This window comes from Leptodactylus fuscus, chromosome 7 (genome assembly GCF_031893055.1).
Source record: "Leptodactylus fuscus isolate aLepFus1 chromosome 7, aLepFus1.hap2, whole genome shotgun sequence".
NCBI lineage: Eukaryota > Metazoa > Chordata > Amphibia > Anura > Leptodactylidae > Leptodactylus > Leptodactylus fuscus.
Window position 1 is genome coordinate 114036289 of NC_134271.1, and position 9547 is coordinate 114045835.

At 41.7% G+C, this 9547-nt stretch overlaps 1 protein-coding gene across 1 annotated transcript; it reads left to right on the forward strand.

Annotated features, from left to right (window-relative positions):
- Positions 1-414: 414 nt before the first annotated feature.
- Positions 415-9308, forward strand: MED6 (mediator complex subunit 6). The gene is made up of 8 exons (XM_075280885.1): positions 415-472; positions 1357-1516; positions 3045-3136; positions 4475-4557; positions 4825-4933; positions 5028-5143; positions 8107-8134; positions 9008-9308. Exons 1-8 carry the CDS (start codon positions 451-453, stop codon positions 9133-9135), a joined length of 738 nt encoding a protein of 245 aa, XP_075136986.1. The 5' UTR covers positions 415-450; the 3' UTR covers positions 9136-9308.
- The last annotated feature ends 239 nt before the right edge of the window (positions 9309-9547 follow it).

The window sequence follows — 9547 nt, forward strand, 5'->3', positions numbered from 1 at the left end:
TTTCGGTTCTTCAAAAGTTGGGAGGTATGCAAGTACTGCTCTGACTAATAGGATAATAGTCTCATAGCTATTGTCCAGATGATTTCTTCATATTGAACATTGATAACGAATGATGTCCTACATGGATCATTGCACTATAAGGAATTGTAGGTATTACTGTAATGCAGTCTTCCGATACACAGATGGCGCTGTAACCTGTCCATCCACTTGTTCTATAAGCGGAATGTAATGATCGCAGACATACCGTATAAGCTGTAGAGGTAAAACTACTTGTTTCCCTTCACTTCCCTTGTTACTAAACATCTTCCTCGATGTGTTATATAGTATAGGGAACGGTCTCCGACAAAATGGCTGCCGACGATAATTCGGGAAAAGACAACTCTAGCAGCTGCACAGTCTAGCTCCGACTATTGTCTGCTTTCTGGAAGTGGCTTGTTTGTGCGTTTCAGCATGGCAGCTGTGGATATCAGAGGTAAATAATGATGTGCGGGTTTTCCTCTGGTTATTGAGTGACAGCAGATACTTAGCAGGGAGTGAGGGCTGCTGCTGGGTCTGTAATGGACTGCTCTTATGTTCCGTGTGAGCCAGCAGGTGGCAGCTCTTACTCCCCGGGCACAGGGGCAGGATGTGCTGGGCAGCTTTACAATGCAGGGGACTTGAGACAACTTAGCCACAATGGTATCCCAGAGATCAAATCCTTCCCCTATCCATCATACATTTTGGCTGGATTTCATTGACATTGAGATCTCCCCTGAGAACGGGGAACCTTTTCCCCTGCTGCACATTTAGGCTAAGACCCCACGTTGCAGAAATGCAGCTTTTTTTTGTTGCAGTTTTTTGAGCCAAAGCCAGAAGTGGATTGAGTAAAGGGGAGAAGTATCAGAGCTTCCTATATATTTCCCATTCCTCTTGTAGCCATTCTTGGCTTTAGCTCAAAAAACCGCAACAAAATCTGTAACAAAAAAAGCTGCTTTTCCGCAACGTGGGGCCTTGGCTTTAGTCTGACTGCAGCCAGGGTGAGTCTAGACGTGACTGTTGGGGGATGGCACTTGTGTTCACTTCAATGGAAGTGCTGGAGACATGTAAAGCACTCCTTTATCTCTGATGCAACTGTTTACATCACTGGGAGTGCTAGAGATAGGCCAGTACTTCATCTCTGGCACTCCCATTGAAGTTAATGGGAGTGCTGTCCACCTCCAGCCAAAAAGCTGCGCCTTGTCCACAATGTCTGAACATACCCTTATAATGTGTCTCAGATCAGATCATGATATATAAGCTTGTGATTATGAAGATTTTGCTGTATGACATGATGTATATTCTGAAATGCTTCCTTATTCTGCTCATCTATCATTCTAGATAATTTGCTCAGCATCTCCTGGGTTGACAGCTCCTGGATCCCCATATTAAATACTGGGACTGTACTTGACTATTTCTCAGAGAGGAGTAACCCATTCTACGACAGAACCTGCAATAATGAAGTGGTCAAGATGCAAAGGTTAACGCTAGATCATCTGAAGTAAGTTCTGTTGGGATTGTAGCATTGCATTATATAGTATTATATATATGTAGTATTGTATTAATGTTCTATTATCTCTGCTGTTTTCTTTAACATGATTTATAATATGTTATGTCATGTGAACCCTGTTCTATCCTATAATGGTGCACAGACCATGTAAAGAACATATAATAGCCATCAACATGTGGCCAAACAGACATCTTATATCCCTGAGATCCCCAATCATGTGCCTGTTATGCTTAGTTGGTTATGTACATTTATGGAGGAAGCTGGGGGTGAATGGCAGCTGGTCAACTCTGGTGCCACTCATTTTTGAGAACAACCAGAGAATTGAATGAATAGATATAATAAAAGAACCTGTCAGCTCTCCTGACAAAGCCAGTTAGTAAGTATGTAAATTCCTCATGAAATGGCAGTTCTGTGTGTTGTGCTGATCCTTTTCTATTTCCATTGACTATTTATGACTAAAATAAGAATTCCTCATAGAATATCATTCCTCACTTGCCCCTACAAAGTCTGTCATTGCCAGAACTGATTGGACAGTGTCAGAGTATGAAATGACACACACAGTTGTCAATTTATTATTACAGGTCCAGGAGGAATAACAGAGGGACAGCAGGAAACAGTTCTAAGAAAAGATACTCTAAAGTTATTTTATAAAGGCTGGTTTTACACGACCGTATTGAATGTACGGTCCACAAGTTGCTGACCGGCAACACAGGCTCCGCAGATGTCTGTGTCCTGCCGCACTTGCCCATAGAGTTCTATGGGCGAATGCGTGCAGTGCCGCAATTCACGGCCATTACGGACATGTCCTATAAATTGCGGACCACGGTTGCGGCCCATCCACACCATGGATAAAATATCCGGTGGTGTAAGAGGCCACATTGAATATAATGTCTCCTCAAATGAAAACCCTCAATTGCGGACTTACATTACGGCCGTGTAAGACCAGCCAAAGAATACGTTTTTGTTTTTTTTTACTGAAACAGACATGTCAGGAGAGTCAACAGGTCATCTTCAAATGGAAATTTGGAATTAAACAGGCATCTAAAGGAACACTTCTTTTGTATACAATAGTTTTCATGTCTAAGTATTTTAGGTAACTGTATCATTAGGCAAAATTGATGTACTATATCATGCATTATGCATGGTATAAGGTACTAGGTTTGACACCAAGGGGGAGATTCTCCAAATGTTTCCGTGGTTAGAGGAAATGATTCTGATAATTGCAACGTGTGCTATTCCCTAGTGTATGACATTTGCTGCAAGTTACAGCTTCACTTAAAGACATTGGCTGGTAATAGTAAAGGGGTTGCCCATCTACTAGTAATGGCCATACTACTAGCATTCAGGGGCTGAGAGCCAGGATTCCAGTAACACAGCACCTGACCACTGCAGCCATTGACTAGCCATATAATCAGAGACCTGGAGGCCCTTGGTGAGAGGTACCATTCCATTTGTATCTGATTTTACATTTGTATATACAGTATTCTGATCCTAACACTCTTATCTGTCTGTATTATAGTCAGATGATCGGTGTGGAGTATATTTTGCTGCATGCTCAGGAGCCCATACTGTTCATCATAAGAAAGCAGCAGAGACAGTCTCCTACACAGGGTAAGTTTCTGTTATACTTATTGACTGTGGACTGTATAGTATATAATACCTAAGAACTATTTCATTCATGTTTGTGTTTATCAACTCTATAGGTATCGATATGAGATAAGACTGTTGATACTTGATTCTTGAGTATATTTGTTTCTGAAAATGCTGGGTAAATTCGGTCAACCTTACAACTTCTGCACGGTAGCCACAGCATATACATCTAGTTACACAGTGATAAATCTGACTATCGTACTGGTAAATAAAATATAGTGGAAGTGGAAAACACTTTTTGTTAGAAGAGTCTCATGTTGTTTGGCTGAAAACACTGGGGGGAGTCACCAAGACTATTGTATTGATCTCCCCTGCATTGGAGGCCCTTAATTCATGATTAAGTGCACAGTGTCCCGTTGAAGTCTATGGGGCAGCGTTGCAGTACTTACACCCACCACTATAGTTTGTATGGGGAGTGAGCAGTGTGACTTGCAGTATATAAACATTACAGAGAGCTGCACTGTTTTGGTCTTTGGTACAGCTGATCTGCAGATATTCCAGGTCTCAGACCACCAAACATATAATAAGGATAGGCCATCAGTAGTGAAAACTGGACAACTCCTTTAACGTTACACTTTTCCGCTAAAATTATAAAAAAACTTAAGAGTCTTCAGTAGTTGATAATTTTGTAATGGCTAACTAATAATGATGATAACAGATTATAAGCTTTCGAAGCTCTCGGCTTCTTCGTCAAGTAAAATTAGTAAGCTTTCGACTTAATGTAGTGACGCATCTGGTCCTCTAGAGGGAGTGTTGTTCTCTGTAGGCACTCTCTGCACTGGCTTGTTGTAGAGGGGTCCTTAAAGGGGTGTGCAAGGACTAAGATACAGATCAAACGTCCTAAGGGGACTGTAGGTCACCAATATAGTTTTGGTGTTGGTCCAGTACCTGGAATCGCCACCGGACTGCTGATTGAAAGAACTGTATTGTGTGGACAAGTGCTGTGGTCTCCTCACTGCTTATCAAGCACAGTGCCATACATTATATATGGTGGTTGTGCTGTAATTTTCACCAGAATCGTGAAATCTTTGTTAGCCCTGCCTCAGAGTCTGATAGATTTCATGTATTATTATTCCCCCTACAAGCTTCTCCACTGTAGTCAATAACTGAGTGGTAGCATGAAGAAACTTGCATCAGATATATCAGACTCCTCATTGAACCTTATTTTGTTTCTTAAGGCAAAAACAGCAAAATGAAGATTCCAATTTAGAATAGTCTATAAGCTTGAATGAAATTGAGATTAGATTTTTTTTACAATCTCGCCCAGACATATGCTGACCTTTTGCATTCTCTCTGCAGTTATGCCACTGGCTGACTACTACATCATCGCAGGTGTGATCTACCAGGCGCCAGACCTTGGATCAGTTATCAACTCCAGGACTGTACGTTACATTTTGTGGATAAGCTATGTATACAGGGAAACTGATGTGTTATGGTTTTAAGTTTAATTTAGGTGTTGTGTCAGCTCACTGTTTGGAGGAGAGGGGGTGGTTGTTTTATTAGAACATTATAACAGACCCCCTCTTATCTCCATTTACAGTTGGGCAATGTCATTTTAATTTGCAACACCTTTTAACCCAGTTGCATAATTTCTTACAACCCTAAACTGGGACCTAAAACCTTATAGAACTGCTTATTTGTCTTTCCAGCTGACAGCGATCCATGGGATCCAGTCAGCGTTTGATGAAGCAATGTCTTACTGCCGGTATCATCCCTCTAAAGGCTACTGGTGGCACTTTAAAGACCAGGAGGAAAGAGGTACTATACATGCAGACTGAAGTAATGTATGACTTTGCAGAATGGAATCTATGTATTAGCTTTATGTTATACATGCTTGCATTTCTCATCGCAGATAAAGCCAAACCAAAGGCTAAAAAGAAGGAAGAGGCTAGCTCCTTCTTCCAGAGACAGAGGGTAGATGCTTTACTTCTAGAACTCCGGCAAAAATTTCCTCCCAAGTTTATCCAGGTACGTTTTAAACTCATTCATTAAATTAAATGAATCTGTGATCTCTTTTTAATAGGTGCGTTAGTGAGTGCTGATCAGCAATGAACTGTTCTGATCAGTACTGGGCTGGGATGCTGAGCACATGCAAGAGGAACTATTGCTTTAGTCCCCTGCCGTTTCATTGTTTGTCAGCACAAGACCACATTACACAGGGTAGTTTTTCTGTTTGGCCAAATGCAAGCAATCACATCATAAAGAGTGCTTGGAGTGCCCTGAATAGCTGACAGTCTAATACAGTTTTGCAACACAATCTCAAGCATTCCTGCTTTGTGAGACTGTTCTTCCTGACAAGAGGCACCATTATGTAATGTCTCTGCAGTCTGGCCTCTCAGTACTGTGCAATGTCTCTGCAGTCTGACCTTTCAGCACTCTGCAGTGTCTCTGCAATCTGACCTTTCAGCACTCTGCAGTGTCTCTGCAGTCTGACCTCTCACCGCTCTGCAATCTGACCTCTCACCGCTCTGCAATCTGACCTCTCACCGCTCTGCAATGACTCTGCAGTCTGAGCACTCAGCACTCTGCAATGTCTCTGCAGTCTGAGCTCTCAGCACTCTGCAATGTCTCTGCTGTCTGAGCTCTCAGCACTCTGCAATGTCTCTGCAGTCTGAGCTCTCAGCTCCCTGCAATGTCTCTGCAGTCTGAGCTCTCAGCACTCTGCAATGTCTCTGCTGTCTGAGCTCTCAGCACTCTATAATACCTCTGCAGTTTGCCCTGTTCCCTCTGTGTAATGTCTGTGCAGACTGGCCTCTCACCACTATGAAGTCTCTGCAGTCTGCTGGTTCAGCACTCTAGGATGTAATGTCTGCACTCTCGCTATTCTAACCTGTAATGTCTCTGCAGTCCATCACTTCTCTCAATTGCTATTGCATCAAGATAATATGGCACTCCTGAAGGAATGGGTGCTCAAGGAAGGACTCAAACCAATACATGTAGGGATTAATGACCCAAGCACTCCAAGAAATTGCAGTGATTCAAATGATATTTATTTCATCAGCACAATTCCTTGGAGTGTTGGGGTCATTCATTCCTTCTTGTCTCTAATGCTGAGATGGTTCTTCCCAGTCACACCTGAGAGTAGATGCAGCAGCAGGATTATTCTGTAGCTCTTTAATGTGTTTCTTACATGAATGAGAGTGAGTACTAGGGAAAAAGGAGGCAAAATGGATTTTTAAACTAGACACTATATCACCAAAGGGACTGAACGAACAACTGGACTTTACTTGCTTTATAGAATAAAACACCTTTTTCTTAGAATGGTGCCTACACAGACATTTAACTCTGCATATGGGTACTCTTAGATTGGCTTTCCAATGAGATAACGCATGGTGTTGAATAAAACCTTTTAGACTATTCAGATGGAATCTATTTTACATAAACGTGTCCGGCATGATATGCTGTTGTCCCAATATAATATGGTTCTCCTACTCAATATTCTTACAGGTCTGCTATTTCACACCTTAGTTCTCCCCCTTTTCATCCTCCTGCTGCATGTTACTAATGACTGCAGCATTTAGTTTGTGTGACAATATCTGGTTATTGGTGATATTTTTTTTTTTTAAATGTAGATTGTGAGCCCCACATAGAGCTCACAATGTACATTTTTCCCTATCAGCATGTCTTTTTTTGAAATATGGGATGGAAATCCATGCAAACACGGGGAGAACATACAAACTCCTTGCAGATGGTTTTTTGCCCTTGGCAGGATTTAAACACCAGGACTCCAGCGCTGCAAGGCTGCAGTGCTAACCACTGAGCCACCGTGTGGCCCCGGTTATTGGTGATATTTACCTTCGCTCATGTATTTTTGGTATATATATATATATATATATATATATATATATATATATATATATATATATAAAAGGGGCGCTCTATTTAGGGGGATAATTGTTCCCGGATACGTACCAATAACACTCAAAAATAAATAAATAAAAAAAATGTACACATTAAAGGATTTGTGGCACAATAGGTTGGATTATACCAAACTAAATACATTTTCATTTAAAAATATTCCAGTGTGTAGGTATTTCTATTTCATTATTGTTATGGTGCCCCCTGGTGTTCTCTGAATGTCTAGTGCTTGTAAGAAAAAGTTACTTTTAGTGCACTGATTCTTATTGACTGGTCTGTACAATAGCAGGAACCTTTGTGTCAGATGATCTGCTGAGCATGTGTGACCACCAGCACTGGACATGAGGTGGGCAGTCTAAGGGTGCATTCAGACTACGTAACGCCGGGCGTGTATGAGAGCCGTACACGCCGGCATTACGGCAGACTGCCGAACACTTCCCATTCACTTCAATGGGAGCGCTCGTAAACGCCGCTGTTACGAGCGCTCCCATTGAAGTGAATGGGAAGTGTTCGGCAGTCTGCCGTAATGCCGGCGTGTACGGCTCTCATACACGCCCGGCGTTACGTAGTCTGAATGCACCCTAAGTGTCTGTTCACATAAGCGCATGGAGTCCCCCAGGACAGAATACAATCGCACTTTCAAGCTCTGTGCTATAATGGGGTCCGTGTGTTGTTTGCTCACTGTCCGCATGAATCATTCGTGTGCGGCAAGCACACAGACCTCATTATAGTCTGTGGGGTCTGTGTGCTTTAACTGCACAGCGCTTGCAGTTGCGATTGTATTCCATCTGGGGGGTCCTCATGCGCAATCCCCTGGACGGAATCCAAATGCAAATGTGAACCAGGGGTAAGAGAGATTGGAGACATAGGAGATTGAAGCATCGTTTATTCCAGTGGAAAATGTGTTATTTTGTGCCTGATGTAACAGACAAATGTCACATAGTCAAGGGACAACCATCAAATACTGAATGGCTGGAATATCTCCAAAATAGCACTGCCTATTATAGCTGCCCTGTGTCTATTAACAACAAGTGATTTCTCCAAACTATTAATGTATCTGTTTTATATTGCAGCAAAAAGCTGGGGAGAAACCTGTACCTGGTAAGTGTTTATTCCCTTATTCACACTCCTTAAAGGGGTTGTCCTATCTGGGACATTAATCATCTAGGATTTTGTTGGTGCATTGTCTGGTTGTTGTAAGAGAAGGTTAGGAGATATTATTATTATTATTATTGTTTATTTATATAGCACCATTAGTTCCATGGTGCTTTACATTTGGGGGTTACTCACAATACACAAAATATACAGGTAGATATAATACTAACAATGACCGACTGACACAGTGGGGTAGAGGGCCCTGCCCGCGAGGGCTTACAATCTATGGGGCTATAGACTATAATCTATATTATAGTCTATGAAGAGTCTGTTTTTACAACACTGGATCCGTATTCTCATGATTAGCACAGTCCCAGCCACGTATATCTAGCTATCTGACATATGGCATCTATTCTTTGTATACAGGGGTCAAGGATGTAGAGATGGCAGTAGTAGTTTTTGGCTTCCTCACATGCCTAGTGCTGTGATATTGGCCAACTTCACAGATCTGCAAAGTAGTGTGCAAATTCAATGGCATCAGGCACATGGCTAGGCTGGAGGCCAGAGCATAGCGCTGTGCATATATATGTAGTGTCTGATGGTATGCTGTGGGTGCCTGGGGTGGACTGTAATAAAATATGACTGACTTTATGCTGCGGGGGAAGTGGGAGCTAAGGAGTTGGGGTGAGAGGTACTGCATTCTGTCTGTATACTGTGGGGTGTGTTACGTTTGCCCTAGGGCCCACAGGATTCCAGTTACACCACGATTAAATATTGCTTTAGGTATATATATATATATATATATATATATATATATATATATATATATATTTAGACAGGTCTCAAAACTAACGCTAACAAATTCTACTTTACTTGTAGTTGATCAAATAAAGAAAGAACCCGAACAACCGGCTGAAACTATAAAACAAGAAAAAGAAGAACCTGTTAAACCCCCTCAGGGCACAACCCCCAAAGGCCCTCCGGAGAAGAGGATGAGACTGCAGTAGACTGTTACCATATTTGCTATTCCTGGCATCTCCCCATTACACGTGGACGTTGTAAATAGCTTTATACATGTGCCATGGTCATTCGCATTAGATGCCAGGGCTGACAGATGGTAAAGGGAACTTTTGAATTCTCTAAGCAGGAGACCATGAGAAGAAGTGCATTTTGTATTATTATTATTATTTTTTTTTCACTGATATATTGTATAAATTGTTATATGACTCAGATAGCCGGTGTCATTGTCTCACTGTTTTTTTTTTTATAGGAGTTTTTAGGCCTTTGCTAATATACTTGTATTGTAGCACTATAAGTTTGTATCCTCTGCCATGTTCTTCTCCCATGGAGCCATTGGTTATATTTAATCCAGTAATGGACAAGGCCTGTTAACATCATAGGTCACCAGACCACCGATCA